The 19,960-nt window shown below is 40.3% G+C and overlaps 1 protein-coding gene across 2 annotated transcripts in view; it reads left to right on the forward strand.

Moving 5' to 3' along the window:
- The first annotated feature begins 12,188 nt into the window (after positions 1-12,188).
- Positions 12,189-19,960, forward strand: part of TBC1D30 (TBC1 domain family member 30) — a 77,661-nt gene continuing 69,889 nt past the window's right edge. For both annotated transcript variants that reach the window (XM_054580044.1, XM_054580043.1), the window contains exons 1-2: positions 12,189-12,648; positions 16,465-16,629. In XM_054580044.1, coding sequence (XP_054436019.1) covers positions 12,189-12,648; positions 16,465-16,629 — 625 coding nt within the window. The remainder of the gene's footprint in view (positions 12,649-16,464; positions 16,630-19,960) is intronic.

The following is a 19,960-nucleotide window of genomic DNA, read 5'->3' on the forward strand; positions in this document are numbered from 1 at the left end:
AGTTTATCACTGCATCTTCAATTGCAAGGAAAATTAATTTTAAATTGTTTTCATCATTAACAATTGGTTAATCTGGAGCTTCATATGTTCTTTTCCATCAAATATGACAATCTTTATATCTATAAGCTTGTGGATATTTGATTTGCCATGTTGCATAAGGTTGCAAACTCTGAAGAATTCTAGTAATTCTCTGATATGCCTTGTTAGTGTCCATATGTGTGCTTTTGGGGGGAGTAATAATTTACTGATAAAGTGCACTGTCTGAAAGCTGGCACTTCCTGTCCCAGCTCTCAAAAATTTGTGCAAATGCCACAAAAAGGGGATTTGGGAACAGACAGGCAAGCTAGACCCCCGCGGAGGTCGCAGCAATGGCATTGCATAGAGTCTCTTTTCTTTCTACCACTGTTGCTAACTGCTGCTTCTCCACTGCTCTCCACTGTTGCTGGGCTCTGGCCTTTGCCTTGGCGTTCCAAAGCTCCCTGGACTGCCCTGAGGCATGTGCATGTGACAGTCCTTTGATGTCTGGCTGCTGCCTGCTGTCTTGCCTGACCTGGCTTATCTCCTCTGCTTATGCTATGTTCCTTGCCGTTGGACTTAAGTTTGAGAATACAAGATCAAAGATAAAATTGTTAATAATTTTCAGGTGGTGACAACAAAACATTAAGCCAAATGTGGAGACCTTCTGAGAGTAACTCTTTGTGCAACTGCAGGGGTCACATCTTGAAATCTGTCCTGGTGGCAAGTCCAACCTGTGACACAGTAACTCTTCTGAATGGGCCACACACTCTGTAAGACCCTATGGTATTCTGGGTGTCAGTGGAGGGAAAAGATACAGTGTGGAATAAGTCCCAATAGGGAAATCACAATACAGGTTTTGGAGCAGGGTCATGCCATCCAGAACAGGAATTACACATCTTTTGGAAACACAGCTCCTAGTGTACTGGGCCCTCATAACAGATGAACTCTTGAGTGTGAGGCACCAAACGATCATGCTTCCTGAACTATCCATCATGAGTTGGGTCCTCTTGGATCCAGCAAGTTATAAAGTTGGTCAGAATCAGCAGTAAACTTCCATAAGGTGAAATGGTACATCCAAAACCAAGCATGAGCAAGACCAGAGGGCACAAACAAGTGCATGAGGAAGTAGCCCAGACTCTTGTATCACTCAACATGGTTACCCCAATACCCCTTGCTCAGCTCACACCTAGGGTACTGCATGGCCAGCTGAAGGAGGAGGAGAAAGTCTGAGCTTGGTTTATGGTTAGAACAACTTGGTATACGGGTGCAAGGTGGAAATAGATGGTGGTTGCATGACAGCCTTACTCAGGATTGGCCTTAATACCAGTGGTGAGCGAAAAGCGCTCTAATTGTTAGAGCTTTGGCTGGTGCATATGAGTATCCAGTTTGTATGGAAGAATATGGTCTGAAGTTAGAATATATACATGGATTCATTGGCAGTAGTGAATGGCCTTGAATGACTGGTGATGAGCCAGGCAGGAAAATTACTAGAAGATTGGAAATAGGGAGGTCTGGGGTAGAGGTATGGGAATGGACATATAGGAATAGGGACAAGTGTGAAGGTCTTTGTATGACATGTTCATGCTCACCAGGAAGCATTTACCATGGAAGAGGCACTAAACAATAAATTAGACAAAATAGCTCTGCCAGTTGTTGGCATGGAGGCCCCTCGCTCTCAAAAAATGTCACTTGAGTACAGGAGAGAGATCAGAATTTCAGTTTCTAGCTGATATGCATTGAACAATCGCAACTTTTCTTTTTACTATTGCAAAGGGAAGGTTATATTCTGTTATTCTGAAATCTAGTGCAATAATTAAATAGTAATTAATTTAGCAGTAATAGATTAAAAGATTTCCAAAGTTCCTCTAAGCACTCAAATTTTATGACTTAAATGTCATTCAACATTAATAGCTTTTTTGGTGATCTATTATGTATTACTATGTGTTTCCTAAGGTCTGAGGCTTGATAACTTTTACAAGTACTAAAATCCTGTTTTTATCTCTCATCCCAATGTTTTGAATTGAAAAATAAGAGCTTTCTTCATGTATAGTTATTAAACTGAAAATAGATGTCATTGTATTCTAAGCATGCAAAACTGTAATGAGCAGATCTGACGAGCAACAGTGAGCTACCCTGAGAAGAGGCCGAAACACATTAATGACCTTTTGCATTTCTCTTGTGACTTGGGAATGAGTAATCCTTGAAGGATTAAAGTAAAATGTTAACTGCCAGATTTTACAAACCAGCCATTCCAAGAATAATCAAAGCTTTCATCATAGCAGTTCAGTCTTTATGTGTGTGTGTTTGCACATGCTGAAAAATGATTAAATTATCAAAAATGTTGAGAATCTTGTTAAAGTAGTTTTATATTGTATAATGGGTGTCAGAAGGTTATTGGCAAGACCCTGATATGGTTTGGAAATAATTTAAATGTTCACAGTCTGTAACTTGTACACTAGATTTACATAGGTTGAATTTGATAGACTGTAGTAAATTGTACTCAACTTCAAAATAGATGCTTCTTAGCTCTTTGAAAATATAATGCAGTACATTGGACCTTATATTGGCATAAGTGGTGTTGTTATTTAAATATTAAAACTAAAATTCCAACAAATTAAAATACTGATTATTAACAGTAGCATAATTAGCCATAGTAAATTTAATTTTAGTTATTATCTTTATTTTTAATTATATTTTATTCATTATGCTATTACAGTTGTCCCAAGTTTTCCCCTTTGCTCCCCTCCACCCCCCACTCCCTTAGGCAGTCCCCAAACCATTGTTCATGTCCATGGGTCATGTGTATAAGTTCTTTGGCTACTCCACTTCTTATACTTTACATCCCCATGGCTATTCTGCAACTACCTATTCATATATCTTAATCCCCTCACCTCTTCATCCATTCCTCCATACCCCCCTCCCATCTGGCAACCATCAAAACATTCTGCATATATCCATGATTCTGCCCTTTTTCTTCTCATTTGCTTAGTTTGTCTTTCAGATTCAGTTGTTGATAAATATGCATTTATTGCCATTTATTGTTCATTGTTTTGATCTTCTTTTTCCTTAATAAGTCCCTTTAACATTTCATATAATAATGGTTTGGTGATGATGAACTCCTTTAGTTTTTTTCTTGTCTGGAAAGCTCTTTATCTGCCCTTCCATTCTAATTGATAGCTTTGCTGGGTAGAGCAATCTTGGCTGTAGGTCCCTATTTTTCATAACTTTGACTATTTCTTGCTAATCCCTTCTAGCCTGCAAAGTTTCTTTTGAGAGATCAGATAGTCTTATGAGGATTCCCCTGTAGATAACTAACTGATTTTCTCTTGATGCTTTTAAGAGTCTCTCTTTATCTTTAACCTTTGGCATTTTAATTATGATGTATCTTGGAGTGGGTCTCTTTGCATCCATCTTGTTTGGGACTCTCTGTGCTTTCTGGACTTGCATGTCTATTTCCTTCACCAAATTAGGGAAGTTTTCTTTCATTATTTTTTCAAATAGATTTCCAGTTTCTTGTTGTTTCTCTTCTCCTTCTGGCAACCCTATGATGCAGATGTTGTACCACTTGAAATTGTACCAGAGGCTGCTTACACTGTCCTCGGTTATTTTGGATTCTTTTTTCTTTTTGTTCTGATTGGTTGTCTTTTGCATCCTTATGTTCCAAATCATTGATTGGATTCTTGGCTTCATCCACTCCACTGTTGTTCCCCTGTAAATTGTTCTTTATTTCAATTAGTGTGCCCTTTGTTTCTGACTGTATCTTTTTTATGCTGTTGAGGTCCTCACTAAGTTCCTTGAGCATCTTTATAACCAGTGTTTTGAATTATGCATCTGATAGATTGCATATCTCTATTTTGCTTAGTTTTTTTTCTGGAGTTTTGATCTGTTCTTTCATTTGGGCCATGTTTCTTTGTCTCCTCATTTTGACAGCCTCCCTATGTTTGTTTCTCTGTATTAGGTAGAGCTGCTATGACTTCCTGTCTTAGTAGCATGGCCTAATGTAGTAGATGTCCTGAAGGGTCCAGTGGCACAGCCTCCCTTATCACCCAAGCTAGGTACTTGTGGTATGCCCTTCATGTGGGCTGAATGAGTTCTCCTCTTGTAGTTGAGCCTTGGTTGCTGTTGGCAGGTCAATGGGAGGAATTTACTCAGGCCAGTCAGCTGCAATCACTGGCTGTGACCACTGACCACCAACCTCCACCCTTCTTGGAGGGTCAGCTGTTCAGGGGAAGGCTGGTGCTGCTCTGATGTGTCTACAGCTGTCCACTGGGTGTGCAGGCCCTAGGGTTTCCTGGATGGTGCAGGCCAAAGTCAGCCCCGACCTGTGTTTTGCTTGGGCCACCCTGCCTGAGCTATACAAAGCAATCTGAGATGGCTGCTACTTGTGCTGGGCTTTGAGATTTCCAGGCAAATCCAAGCTGTGAATCTAGGCTGGCTGCTGCTAGTGGTGGGCCTGGGCCCACTTAGCAAGAGGTACAGGGGCTGGGGGCTCACTAGGGCTGGCTGTTGCTTGTTTGATAGGATTTATGAAGTTGTGAAGCATGAGCCAAGACTAGTCATTCACATGAAAAAAATACACTGTTAACAGCTGTATTTGGAGGGGGTGTGGGAAGCAGCATCAGGGGATCTCCAGGGCAGACCAAACAGTTTTAATCAGGTTGATGGAGTCTCAGATATGGCACCCACTTGCAGTCTCTGTGGCTCTGTCAGGGGAGGGTTCAGGAAAGGGATGATGGCCTCTGCTGGCCTATCTAGGAGGAAGCTGTCCCCCAACTCTCACCTTGATGCCAGACACTTCAGTTCCTCCCTGTATGCCTCTGGTGCCTTTCAAGCTACTATTCTGTTGCTGGAGCTCAGAGGGAGTGAGTCTGAGTAAGTCTGTGTGTGGGTTCTTTAAGGAAAATGTTTGGGACTCCAGAAATTTCTTCCATGACTCAGTCCCTGCTCGTTTTTGCAGCCAGAAGTTATGGGGACTTATCTTTCTGGTCTGCCTAGTGTGGTGTGGGGCTGGGACTCCTGGCTCCCAAGGGATCTCTCCCAAATTTTTATCCACCACACATGGTTGTGGAACTAGCCCATTCTGTGTCTCTGCCCCTCCTACCAATCTGGATAGATGTAGTTTCTTTAATTCTGTAGTTGCCAGGCTTCCATTCAACTTGATTTCAGATGGTTCTGAGTGATGGTTGGTCTATAATTTAGCTGTAATTTTGATGTGGTTGTGTGAGGAGGGGAGCCATATTTACCTGTGTCACCATCTTAGCTATTATCTTTACTCATGATCAGTTTGAAATCCTGTTTTATTAAGTCAATGGTTCTCTCTTATACCCTTCCAGTCACCAGGCAGCAGTCATGTAGTGTACAAAAATAAGCTTCTCTTTGCTACTTCTAGGATTCTATTTAATGGAATGCACTTTTCTTAGGAAAGTTGGTAATTGGTTGGCTATCACTAGTTTTTACTTTATTAATTCAGGTAATCAATTCAATAAATATTTATTGAGCACCTATAATGTGACAGGGGCTGTTCTAGGTTACAGGCATACATCAGTGAACAAAATGGACAAAATTCCTGCCTTCAGGCACTTATACTTTACTGGTGTGAAAATCCATATAGTTGTGGTAAGTACCCCTAGATCTGAACCATCTGCCTTGGTTGAGATTCTGGCTTTGTTTGGGGGTCCTCTGTTGCCAGCCTTTTGTCTATGTGATTTACAACACCTGTCTGGTGAATGGTCAGTCTTTTGAAAACTGGGATGTTCACTTTCGAAGGAAACAGTTGTTGAAGATCCACCTGCTAGAACTCCTGCTGAATGTATATACTAAAATTATGAGATCCTATCCTGCAAATTTCTATCTTGTTTAACCATAATTACCCAGGACTATACACAGCTAAACCTGCTAACTTGAGGCTCTTTTGAAATCCCCAAGTTAGTCTATCTGCCCAGTCAATTAGAAAAAGACTACAGAACTAAGCAACAAGCCAGTCTCAGCCCCTAATGGAAGCACCTATGCTACTGGCTGAAGCAAGTGGAGATTTAAAAGATAAAACCATGGAAGTAGATCATTTAGCTGTTTGACAAAATAGAAAGAAATTATGAGAACAAGGCTATAAACGTGACTCCAAAAGAAACTTATGGGTAGGTCCCAATAACCAACCATTCCTCTCTGAGTGCATAGAACATCACCTATTACAATACGTACATGATTTAACTCACTGGAATGCTGACAAAATGGTTTTATGGGGGAAAGCAATACTGGAAGCCATTTCCATAGATAGCTTCCCAGGCAGACCCCAAACACCAAATCTTCCCAAAGCACAACCCTGAAAAGCCCCTTCATACCTCTATTGGGCATGCTCCCTTGTCATTAGGACTCTAAAGTTTGGCAAATGGACTTTATTCAGTTGCCCCTTTCCCAAGGGTACAAATATGCGTTAGCAACGATTTGTATGTTTTCTTACTGGGTGGAAGCATTCTCCTGCTGCAGAGCCACAGCCTCAGCCGTAAATTCCTCGGGGAATGCCCCCAGGGCTCCATAGTGACCAGAGAACTCATTTTCACGAAACAAATCGTACAATCTGTTTGTAAGATCTGGCCGACTTTACATTTCTATTGTGTTTATCATCCCCAGTTCTCTGGTCTTGTAGAAGAGACTAATGGGTAATCAAAAATCAATTGGCAAAAATCCACGGAGTCTTTTAATCTGCTTTGGTCTAAGGCTCTTCCCTTGGTAGTGCTCAACCTAAGATCTGCTCCCTTTAGCAAGTATAAATTGTCTCCTTTAAAAATTATTACCTGAAGACTCATGAGGTTAGATCAAGGAATGTATGAACCTCCATTGCTGAAGTGAGACCCCCTGTTTCCTGTAAAAAACATTTAAGTGCCCTTATGACTCCCACTCATAGAGCAATCTTTCCACGGCTTGCTCCTGGGAGGCAAAGATCTATAAATAATCATCTCCAACCTGGATATTACATCTGTTGGAAATGCCATCTCCATAAAAATGCCCTTCAACCCCAATGGAAAGGGTCATAGGTAGTATTATAATAACTAACCCTTGTGTTGCTAAACTTAAAGGTATTGACTCGTAGATTCATGTTTCTCATTTAAAAAGGACACCCACACCCGAGTGATCATCTCAGCCTCCTGAAGATCTTAAGCTGAAAATCTCTGAGCAACCCAAGATCATCATTAGAATTTTTATTCCCAGATTGAAGCAGATAGCACCTGATGTAGATGGCTGTCCCAAGGCCTTGGGCCAGACCAGTCAGTCATACATGATTCCACATAGCAACCCTTGCACTGTTCTTCCCTTTGAGCACCTTTGTTTCATTTACCGCCTGTGTTGCTCTCATAACCTTTTTTTTTTTTTTTGCCTGAATGAAACTCTTGAGAAAACATTCTTCCTTTTCCTAGCTCTTAGTCTGACTTTAAGATGAACATAATCAGATTCTTATGTCTGCTCACTGCAGTGACTACCCTAATTGTCCTTCAACACCCTTTTGTTCCTGCTATCCAATGATTATCCAGCAGTACTAATCTAACTGACCGTTGGATATGCAACTGAGCTAACACTACTCATGATGAACTAAAATTAGTGGCTTGGCCCTTAAACCTTGAAAGCTTACAAAACCTAACTAGACATAACTCCAGATTTAAAGTCCTTTCTAATTCTCAAACCTCAAAAAATGATGGAACATGTGACCTTTCTGTAGCTAGATCTATTCATAAGGTCCTCCCACCCACCAAGGAAATCCATAAATATAGCCTGGATTCTTACTGATAAAACTTGCCTATCTGTTTTGAAAGTGTAGATGGTTCAGTCATACTCTTCTTGGCTTTTGTCCCTTTAAAAATGTGTAACTATATTCTCTTGTATGATTTAAACAACTGTGAGTTCACAACTCAATGGGCTTTAAGCAACCACTATAATACTCCTTATGGTGACTCTCTAATGCTGGAAAATTCAAGGAATAATGCCACTCACTCCTGGAAAGCAAATGTCCTGCTCCCATAGACCACTATCTGGTATTGTGTAAAAAAGATAAAATCTATCTCTTAGGGGACTCCAGTCTGCAAACTTGGAACAATCGAACCCTTTCGATCCTGACCCCGGTATAAAGAAACCTCAAGTTTTCTCTTTCTCTTTAGGTGGTCTTTTAATTATTCTCATGATAACTCTAATAGGGTTGACAACTATTATGACCATCCAGTATATGAAGGATTTGAAGTTCCTTCTTCAGAAATAGGATGTACTACTTCCCTTCATGTCTGAGTGGAAGGACTTAATTACACGGCGTCACTTGAAGGTACTGTGGGTTTCTTCTTGTGTGTGATGCAAATATATATCACCTTGTCAACCTGATGGTGAGGCAGATATAGTATTGTAATGTTAGGGCCTGATACTGTCACCAGAAAGACTCCCCCTTCCTCTGCCATTATCCTCAATCCAGGATCTTTTGTCTATAAACTTCGACCAAAACGATCAGATGGAATTGGGATTTTGGGCATGGTCTTTTTGGTCCTTGGCTTTGGGTATACACCTTCACTAGAGCTTTTTAATTGTATGAAATCGCTGAATTAGAAAAGACTAACAGAAATCTTTCTATTCTTGTAGCACAAATATTCAATGCACTACAACTGCTCCTGGAGAACAAGTAATAATGGACAGTCTGGTTGAAACAGCACTACAAAACCACAGGGCTCTGTAGGTGTTAGCTGCCCACCAAGGCGGTACTTATGCCCTGTTGAAAGAATGTTTTCTGTGCTCACAAATTAGGTAAAGTGGTACAATAGCTTGAGGTTCTAAAACAAAATATTAAAATTCTTGAAAGGACAGAACATTTTTCTGTAAGTTAGGATTGGACAGACTTATTTAGCTGGCTGCCTAAAGGAATAGGGTTTCATTCTACAGTACAGGACTTAATCATATTGGTTTTTGTGAGTATACTGTTCACTGCCTCAGTTAGGTGTCTTAATGGGTGCATCAAATGACAACTAACAGCCACTACCAGAATAATGGTAGCCCAATGCCTAAAGGTGTTACAACAAATAAATTCTTGTAGCACAAATATTCAACACACTACTGAAACCACCTCTACAAAGGAACTTTTGATCTGAGGAATATGTGACTTAGCTCTGCTTCTGATAAGCCTCCTTGTTGCTCAAATGTGGGCATAAACTCTCTTACTGTACACTCAGAAGGCTACTGTCTCTTTCACATGGGACATGACATATGGTCACATTTCCTGGAGAAGAGGGATCAATGTCACTTTTCCAATGACAGACCAACGATATTTCTCAATGGTTGATCATTGATGCTTTGTAAGGAAAGATCTTAATGAAAAGGGGGCAGTGAAAGAAAAACAGCAAAATGGAGCTGATGTTGTCAAGAGAGCAATCTAAAAGAGAGCTGGGAGGACTCTGGGAAGCTGAGCTAACTTACTTCCTTCCATGTGAAACTGAACTTTTGAACTGGGCTAAACCAAATGGCTACATCCCGATACAGTTTCTGGAACTGGCTGTGTCACTAAACTCTCTATTTAAAAGTGAAATTTTTTCACCTAGAAATGGATATAAATAATGAATTATGGATAGCATAGTGTATGTTGGCTTGCTGGCTCCAATCATAGCTCTTTCAAAGCAATTTATGTAATCCTTTTGAAAGCCTTTTTTTTTCCCCATCTTTATAAACCCTGTTTTTCTTTCTCCCCTCAAAACACATTGAGTTTCTACCCAAATCTGTGATTTCTAGATTTGCAATTTTTAAGACCCCCAAGTAAAACTTTTGTTTGCCTTGCAGTTCTTAGTCAAAACTGATTGACAATGGCAGAAGACATAATAAAATAAATCAGTAGATGATATAGTATGTTGGGCAGTAGTTAGTATTATGGTAAAAAAGTGAACAAGAGAGGGGGAATAAGGGAATAGTAGGAGGAAATAAGGGAACATATATGGGTATTTGGGGGAAGATCATTCTAACAAGTGCAAGGACCTTGCATTTGCTTTCCTTTTTAGTTTTATTTTATCAATTTCCTCTTCTAAGGTAATTTGATAATGATGAGTAATGGGACATATTTTTCAAATTCTGATTAATTTATTGTAGAAATGTTGACTGTCAATGACCTGCTGTTTTTCCTGGTCTTTTTCATCATCTCCTTTAGCTCATTTTGAGTTTTTTTTTTAATCTATACATCTTAATAGAGATACCATAGATGAGACCAGTGCTGAAGACTAGCAGTTTTCACATCTCTTACTGGGCTGAGAGAGAGAGAAAGGGCTGGGAAGTCAACTAAGAAAAGAGATCCAATTTCAGTGTTTCCCTTTATAAAGGTCCTACTTGTTGCAAAGTTTGGTATATGAAGGAATGCTCCCAGGACTCTATTCAATGCCAGAGACAATAGGGAAAGAAGTCCCGCCCCCTCCCCCAAAAAGCAAAGAAAGCAAAGCCCCAACAAAATAATAAATAATCCCATTCCTTTTTTTATACATTTAAAAATGGATACAGTAGTAGTTAACACAGTTATACAATGTTTCTAGTATAATTTTAAGTTATGGATACCTAAGGGAAAACTTCTAAAACTTCTACTTTCCTTAACTCCAATTTCAAAAAGGGCCCTATTGTTCTTACTCTATGTTTACATGTATTATGATAGAGGTGCCAAGGGACACCAGGCTTCTTCTACCTGTAGGCTAAGGCTCTGTTACAAAAATGCCTTGAAAAGTAAGAGGTGTGCTAAACAAACATCAAGCACCACCATTGTTCACTAGGCACATTGTTGCTTCTTTTAGAAATACAGCAAGTTCTTAATAGTATTAGGAGATAGACAAATACATATATTCATCCATAACAAAACATGTCTTTATCCATAATGAAAGCCAGACTTTGGCTCTGAGAAAAGTTCAGTTTGTTCTTTGTGAACGGGCAGTTATTTAAACTCTCTGTGCATCAGTTCCCTCAACTGAAAAGTGAGGATAAAATAGTACTTACCATATTTTGCTGTGTATAATACACACCCACGGTTTTTGTGCACATTATACATGGAATTATTGTATCCATGGTATGTAATCAACCTATCCATGTATAATGCATGTCCTTATTTTTCTCTCAAAAATTTGGGCAAAAAGGTGCGCATTATACACGACAAATATGGTACCTTTGTAACAATGCATAATGACGGATGTTAATTTATTGCGGTGATTATTTCACCATATATACAAATATCGAATTATGTTGTACACCTGAAACTAATATAATGTAATACGTCGATTGTACCTCAATTAAAAAAATAATACCTGCTTTATAGGGTTAAAGTGAGATGGTGCCCCGGGCTCCATTTAGAAAGAACAGTGCCTGGCACAAAAACACTAAAAAATGCTGACAATTATTATTAAATTTGCTAAAGTATCTATAGTGGAGGAGTACCTCAGAGTCCTACTGAGGACTTCTGCAAACATACATCTCTAAGGATATCATATAAACTTTTGAGTCTACTATCAGAATCAGCTACATCAGTTCATTAGTTTGGTCATCTTGTGGGCAATTATTAAACCCTCATTCTCCCTTAGGTCTTGTGCCAGGAAATTAGTTGACTTTAATCCAGTACTTTATTTTTCACTTAAGTTCACAGCATTATTAAATCTCAACTAGATGCTAGGGCTTCATAAAAGTTTTTGTCCGAAACAAACTAAGAACACCTTGAAGGACGCCCAGATCTGGTGGGAAGGTGAGAAGGGCTGAGAATTGCGAAGAAGGGCGCTCCTGGCCTCTTGTCTATTGATTGGCGTTCAGAACACTCCCGAGCAGTACTTCTCGCTGGTGGCTGAGTAGGATGCAGGAGTTGCTCTCTTTTTGCGGTAAATCCCGTGCTTAAAAGCGAAGGTAGCAGCGGCCGGAGCGCCCATCCCCCTCCGGCCGAAGTCGGGCTTCACCTGCTGCAGGTGTCCCCGAGCAGTCCAGCGCCGTGGCCACCCCGCTCTCCTCCCGGCTCGGAGCCGAGGGGCGGTGACTCTGAGGCCGGCCCGGGGGAGATTAGACGCCTGGGGGATCCGGAGCCCCCTGGCGCCGCGCCCGGCCGAGGGCACCCCGCGGGGGAGAGGCCGCGCCTCCTCCCGGAACTGGCAGGCGCGGCGGGGCGGGAGCTGAGGGAGCGGGGCCGCCGCGCGCTCGGCGCTATGGAGGACTTCCCCGCAGACGGGGGCCGGATCCGGCTTCCAGAGCCTGAGGCGAGGCCGGAGGACGTCGCGGAGGAAGCGGTTCCTGAAGCGCCTCGAGCCGCATCGAAGCCGGGGGCGCTCCCCGCGGGGCCGCCGCGGGGCTGTGGGGATTCCTGGGAGGGCGAGGAGGATCCGGAGCCCGCCGAGCCGCGGGGCGGTCGGACGAGCCGCACGGCGTCCTTGGTGAGCGGGCTGCTAACGGAGCTGTACAGCTGCACCGAGGAAGAGGAGGCGGCCGGCGGGGGCCGAGGGCCCGGGGGCCGCCAGCGGCGCCGCGACAGCCTCGATAGCTCCACTGAGGCCTCCGGTTCCGACGTGGTCCTGGGCGGGCGCGGCGGCGCCGGCGGCTCCCGTGTGCTGCAGGAGCTTCAGGAGCGGCCGAGCCTGCGGCACCAGAGGCAGTACCTGCAGCAGAAAGGTGAGGGCCGGGTTGGGCGGGGGGGATCCTGGGCTGGGGGCGTCCCGGAGCCGGCCCCTGCCGGCTCTGCCCTGGCTCCCGTGCTCACCTGGGCGCCCCCGGACGGAACGGGCAAGCGCGCGGATATTAAGTGTGCAGGGTCTCCTTCGATCTGTCGCTGGTGTCCACAGGGTCACGGATTCATGACTAGACGTATTTCTCGTCTTCCCCACCCCCACCCCCCTCGACGGTTCGAGGGGAGCATCCGCTGAAGCCGCAGCGGCGGGTCTCCACCTACCCCATGTGTTCGTGGGGTCTCAGAGGGGCGAGACCGTCTAATGTCTGATTGGTCCCGAACAGCTGCGAGGACTGGTTTGGAGTTTCTGATAAGTGTGTGTGAAGTCCCAGAGGGCGCCGGGAGAAGAGAGGCGCCTGGGGCTTTAAAAAAATAATACAATAAATAAAATAATCCGCCTCCCTGGTCACGCCACCGGTTGGATAGTGTTTAACTAGTGAGGCAGAATAATTCGATAATGCGGTTTCCAAGCTGAACGTGTGAATTCCATTTCTGCCAAACGTCTGGTTTCAAGACGCTCGCTAGCTGGGCCTTTTATTTATTAGTGGAGGACCCAAGAGTGCGGGCGTGATCACAGAATTTAACCGCTGGCAGGTACCTTCTGTTGGAGAGGTCAGTCGGAAATGGCCTCGGTTTTCAGGGGGAGAGGCTAATTTGGTGTTTCTTTTGTTATCAGACTCTCAGGCTGCGTCGTAATTGAGATTTCCCCGCCCCTCGCCCCAACTGCTCATAAATAGTTTGTCTTTCTGGCAATAACACAATTATTACAGTCTTTTAAAAATAGGTATATCAAGACCTCGATTTACAAAATGAAGTAAGGTGTGGAAAACGGATGCTCAACCACCACCACATTTTTTGAATTTATGTCCTTGTGCGAAATTGCCAGAGGAAGGGGGGGGGAAGAGAGAATGCATACTATAGAATGATATATTGTCTCTTCTAAGTGAAAAATCAGACTAGCTGTTGCCAGAAAATAAAACAAAACAAAAAAAAACAAACAAACAAAACAAAACCTAACCAGTAAAGGAATAATTCTGTCTGCTTTATCAAATCTATGTAAACAGCTTTCAGCTTCCTCTTCTGGCTTCCTAGTGAAATTTTTTCCCCCCAGCTGATTGTTACTAATGACTTCCACCTTCCTTCTCCTTCCTGGGACTTTGCTGGAGTTGTACCACTTCATTTTATACGATTATCTGGCTGTTCTCAGAATGTCTGTTTATGCCTAGAGTTCCACAGGGCAATAGTTCTTCCAAAATCCAACAAAATCAACTTTGAAGAATTATGATTTGGCTTTCTGTTTTTACAAGGCTGTTCACTTTTCATTACAGAGCAAATTTGGAGGATTAGTAATTTCCCTTTGGAAGAGGGAATTTGGCAAACTAATGTGTGAGGAAGTAACAGTCTAGTTTTGCAAGTGGATTTCAGATGAATGACCACTCCAGTAATCATTCTTAAGACCTTTAAGAATCTGTTTTGCTCAAGTCTCAGTCTTATTGCATGGTTAGTTGTCTGGTAACTTTTTCTTGTAGTCAGCCCTTTAGAATGAACCAAGGTGCCATATTATAACATCCATCTGCTTAATTTTACAGCTTATTAGGTTACCTGATTTTTTTCAGGGTCAAAAAACCTCTCCGCATAATACCTAGTAGGAGTCTCATATAATGCAGACAACTTGTGTATTAATTTGCTCTTCTTTCTGTTAAGAGATTTTGCTGTAGCATCAATGTAGCAGCTATTTTTACATATTTAGCATGTGTGGGTTCTTTATTTATTTGAGGCACCAAAATGGTTTCTCAGGAAATCTAAGCTCCTGTCTCAGTGTTTTCCTTAAGGGATGAACTTTGGAGTCAGAATGCTTGAGTCGATATCCTGCCACTGTTCCTTACTGACTGTGTGACCTCAGAGAAGCTATTTAATCTCTCTGCATCCCTTTCCTCACTTATAAGTAGGGATAATAATAACACCTACCTCAGAGGGTTGTAGTGAGAATTATATAAGTTAATGTGTAAAGTGCTCAAATTCCTTAGAGAGGAAATTGTCCACTGTCTGTCATTTGATCTCATTTTTCCTGTTTATTTAACACTGTGTTAGGAGCTGTAGCCAATGCTGTGGGGCATGCAAAGATAAAGAAGACTATGCTGTCTTCAAAATGCTTATATACCAGCAAATAATGCTGTTAATTTCCAAACTCAACTCTAAAGCTTTTTCCTGTATTGACACTATGTGTGATTCAGAGACCCACTGAGCTGTAGGTGCCCAAAGAGTCACTGAAAATGACTCTGTGGAAGAAAGTATAATTTAAATGCAAGATGATGATATTTCTACCTCAAGAAGGAAAATTTTTAATAATTCAAAGGAGGGACATTTGCTCTCTTGAAGGAATCCAAGAATGAAGAGCCTCTGATCTCCTCTGGTTGCTTGTTATCATATTTAGTCGTCCTTAGAACCCAAAGAGCTTCATTTAACCCAAGTGAGCTCTTATTGACTATTTTATCCCATTGTGTTTGAACTCAAGGTGAGAGAAATAACTGGTCTTTGTTCTCATATTCATAGACATTCCTTATTCTTATTTAAGTCCTATTTATATTAACATTTATAACAACCATTAACATTTGTTTCTCAGTATAATCTTGTATTCTAGGCATAATTTGAGACTTGGAGCACTACCTTGCCTAAGATCACACAGATAGGTGGTTGGTCTGAAGAAGTTCTTCTTAACTCAAAGTCAAATGGCATTTTCCAAATGAAGTGGTCAGCTGTGACAACAGCTAAAGCACCTCCCTGCACTTCTTATACAAGACCCCAGAAGGTCACTTCCTTTGACCTCTGAAGTATTTTTATTACTTTTGAACATTTCTTTTGTTCTCTTCTGATCCACTCTTATTTCTCCAAATCATTTTCAACATAGTACACGTAAACTCCATGCAGGATCCCTGGCGAGGGCCTGGCCAATGCCGGGCTGAGCGGAGGACTTGCCTTCCGCTCACTGTGATGACTGATGAGAATATCAAGTGTGACCAACAAAACTCCCAAATTGTAATGATGATTCATATAAAAATTGTTGGCATTTCTGATTCCCAGGTCTTTTTTCATTTGTAGAACACTGCTGTTGAGAATATTAGCTTTATGAATGTAGAATTATTTTTAATTTATCTGTTTAAAGGAAATGTATTTTCTACATATTTGAAAAATTACTGAGTCTCTAAGATGAGATACTGTGCCTAATAGTCAGGTGATTGGAAGACTATATTTAAAACAAAACCCGTATTTTCACATTTATCTGCCTTAGAAAATGTGGCAGTATTACTTACTTTTAACTGATTATTTACAAACAAAGGTGAATATTTTTAAAAACTCTTGTTTTCAGCTATTAGGTTTATCATTGATGTAACAGACTCAAAAGATTCTTTTCTTGCAGCTTAGCCTCTGAACACATGAATGATACAAAATGTACGTGCCAGTTTTCAAGCAATGAAAGGCAGCTTTGCAACCAGAGCCAAATATGGTAAAAGTAAGAGTTTTGCTTACATATTACAGGATAAAATTGATTTTACAGTATTTGCCTCATGGACAGAGATGAAATGGATGAGTGACTGATGTGATCAGAATATTTTCACTTACTAGGTGTATGTAATCCCATGTGAGAACTCAGAATTACTTGGTTTAAGTAGGTATTCTAGGTATTCCAGGTACTTAAAAAGCATCATGTTGGCATTCGTATTCTTCTCAGGGTGTTTATTTTAAATTTTCTTTTCTCATAGACACTAATGAACTGAAGATGATCCTTCGAGAGCTTAAGTACAGGATTGGTATTCAGTCGGCGAAGTTACTTCGGCAGCTGAAGCAGAAAGACAGGCTCGTACATAAAGTCCAGAGGAACTGTGATATTGTGACTGCATGCTTGCAGGCTGTGTCGCAGAAGAGAAGTAAGTGCTGGAGTGCAGTTAGCCCGTGGGCCACATGCAACTGGAATGTTAGCGAGAGCTGAGTCAATAGTTGTTATGTTTCTGAATCTGTTGAAAAGTTTTAAATGGAAATTTATCCCCTCAGAGCTAAGAACTGTGAGTAACTCGTACAGCTTCTGATTTTTTCAGTTAAAATGTATGTTACATGTCTGACATCACAAACTTAGTTTTATTCTAGATTTGGGGTAGGACTTCACTGTGACATTGGTTATTTTTACATGATGCTAAATAATAACTAAAATCTTTATTTTAAAAACAGCATCAAGTAGATACAACCTAAAAGGCATGTCTGTGTTTTCTTATTCTCTTTGTGTTAGTAAGTGAGTTAAAAATTAATTTGAAAGGAGGAGACTCATGTAACAGGATCTTTCAACTTGCTCTGAAACCTGAAAAGGACAAAATATTTTAACAAAGTAAGCCTATCTAGTAGATAATCCATTTATAACTGAGAGATGCATGGTCTGTTAATTGAATTAAAAATAGTTAAATTACTAATGCATGTCAAATACCATGTATTAAACCTTGTGAATTAATTTTATAATTCTCCAAGCAATAGTTTTATGTTTTATTCTGCTAACATTTCCCTATTTTTGTTTTGTATTCTTTATTAACATGCAGCATGGCAGAACAGTATGTTCAGGTATGGTAAACATAGGCCCCAGTGAAGTGTTTTGCTAAAACGCCTGTGGCAGCTTTTTAGGTGCATGTGAAAGTTGCCTTTTCTTGTTCCTTTACTCTCACATTTTATATGTAAAGTGACACCTCCTAGAGTTTTTCTTTTAAATTCCCGGTTAAGGTGTATTTCTATTCACAAAACAATTCTCAGGACTTTGTTAGTTTAAGATAAGATTAATGGCTTACATTCTATTCTTATGTTTATCATTAAAAAAAGTACTATTTTTTCTTCCTTCTCTCTTAAGATAGCACTGTTATACCCAAATTATTATTCTTGCTATTTACTAAACAAGGTTTCAACATAATGTGTATTAAATACAATGCTGCGCGATTATCATAATGATATAATGGTCTGTAAAGAAGGAGTAATGTATTTGAGTAGACTGTTTTTAAAGAGAGTTTTCTCCAGAGCCAGCTGTCTGAAATAGCTATAGAAGGAGGGCATAGATATAGCTATAGATGTGCACATATCTAGTCATAAAAAATTGGCATGCATTATAAGCACTTGACATTTTTTCATGGATTCTGATTGATTCACAATTGCCCAGTAAAAAAATGTTATTATTTTCCTCTTATTTTAACATATCTTGATTTTGATTTTTCTCTTTTCAACTGTGTTTCATCTACCTATTGGTGTTTGTACCAGAAGTTAAAAGCACAGGGAAGTAAATGCGTGGAGTTTGGATATGTGGGAAAGTGTAAGGGGGAATAAAGACGGTGTCAGGAGACAGAGAAGAATGTCAGGCTGGCACAGGATCGTGGGCTAATAATTACCAAGGGCTGTTAATCATCTAGAATTTGAACTTGCTTCCCTGATGAAAGGACCAGCATTTATGTCGTCTTAGAAAAATGTGTCCACAGCACCATTTAATTTGTAAATTGGTGATTGCACACTTCCCATGTATTTAGGGTTTGTCTCTAATTCTAGACAGGGTTTTGCACTTCAGACAATATGGGGTTAATGACTCTTTATCGGGAGTTCAATTCTCACCTTCATGATAAAACTCTTAAATAAAGCAATGTTTTTTGTTAAGAAATGATGCATCAAAATGATCATTTTCATCATATGATACTGTTTTATGATGTAGATAGACAGTATTAGAAATTTGACTAGATAGTTGTTTTACTTTTTTTTTTAAATCCCTTATAGATCTCCAGAGGTTAGATGATTGTGACTAAATTCTTGATTTTAGTAGTTGTACTTTTTTACCTCTTTCCTCAAGGTCAACTCAAGGTAAATGTAACAAATATGTTTTATTAAAGTTCTAAAGAATTGCCCTGGCTGGTGTGGCTCAGTGGATTAGGCACTGGCCTGTGAACCAAAGGGTCACTGGTTGGATTCCCAGGCAGAGCACATGCCTGGGTTGCAGGCCAGGTCCCCAGTGCGGGGCGTGTGAAAGACAATTACACATTGATGTTTCTCTCACTCTCTCCCTTCCTTCCTCTCTGTCTAAACGTTAAAAAAAAAAAAAAAAAAAGGTCTAAAGAATTGAGATTTAACTGTCACACTGAACTTTCATTTTAATAGTGATTGGCAGTGATGCATTCGAATACAACATACACATAAAAATATCCAGATAACCTTTATTTTTCATGGATTCATGATTATAGGTCTTTCCATAAGTAACTTCCCTTTTTCATAACGTTGTATGGAATAAAACTTTTAATATTTTATTAAAATGTGTTATTTCCTGTTAATACACCAAGGGGGATATAATTTTGAAATGAGAATCATAAGTTACTGGGGATTATGAACCAAAATGACTGGATCATTTTTATTTCTAACACAGTTGATATAACTGCTTAGACTTTAAGGTTTCCTAACCAAGCCTTTTAGTAGAATCACTTTATTTTAAAACTGGGGTAGGAATAAGAAGAGCAGGATCAATATTTGCTTATAGAAGAGCAGATTTTCCCCTTATGTTTAACCATTCATCTAAGGATAATCATTGTATAACCAATTTAATAGTAATAATAAAATTAATGATAATAAGAATGGTAGCAGCTGTAACTGTTCATCACTTACATTCCTTCTGCCAATTCCAAAAAGGTATGTATCTTTAAGCACATTTTTGTAGGAAACTGAGATTCAGAAAGTTTAATTTGCTAAGGTCACACAGATGATAAGTGTTTCAGATGGAATTTGAACATAGATGTCTCAAAAGTCTACTCTTTTCACCATACAGTGTGATGTAAGATGGTTCTACTTTTTCTTAGCAATTAGGTTGATACTTTTGTAATATTATTGGACTATAGGTGGAAAAATAAGAAATCTGTAACATGTATAGGACATAATACAGAGTTTCAGGTCTATGTATTCTGAATACGAGTTTTCGTCAGATATATGTGCTGCAAATGCTTTCTTCACTTTTTTTTTTTTTATAGCTTGCATTTTCACTCTCTTAAGAGTGACATTTAATAAACAACAGGTCTTAGTTTTTTACGAGGGGGGACCCAAAAGAAGAGAATTATCTTCCGGACGGCAGGCCGCTTGTAATACAGGCTTCCCCCACTAGGTGAGTGTTCTAGGAATGCCTCTGTATCAGTGCACCAGCTGGCATTGTTGTGAGAGGCTGCATTTGGCTTCAGTGAATTTTTTTTGAAGATGCTTTCAAGG

Source organism: Pteronotus mesoamericanus, unplaced genomic scaffold (genome assembly GCF_021234165.1).
Source record: "Pteronotus mesoamericanus isolate MK-2021 breed Mesoamerican mustached bat unplaced genomic scaffold, CSHL_Meso_final contig_56, whole genome shotgun sequence".
NCBI classification, from domain to species: domain Eukaryota; kingdom Metazoa; phylum Chordata; class Mammalia; order Chiroptera; family Mormoopidae; genus Pteronotus; species Pteronotus mesoamericanus.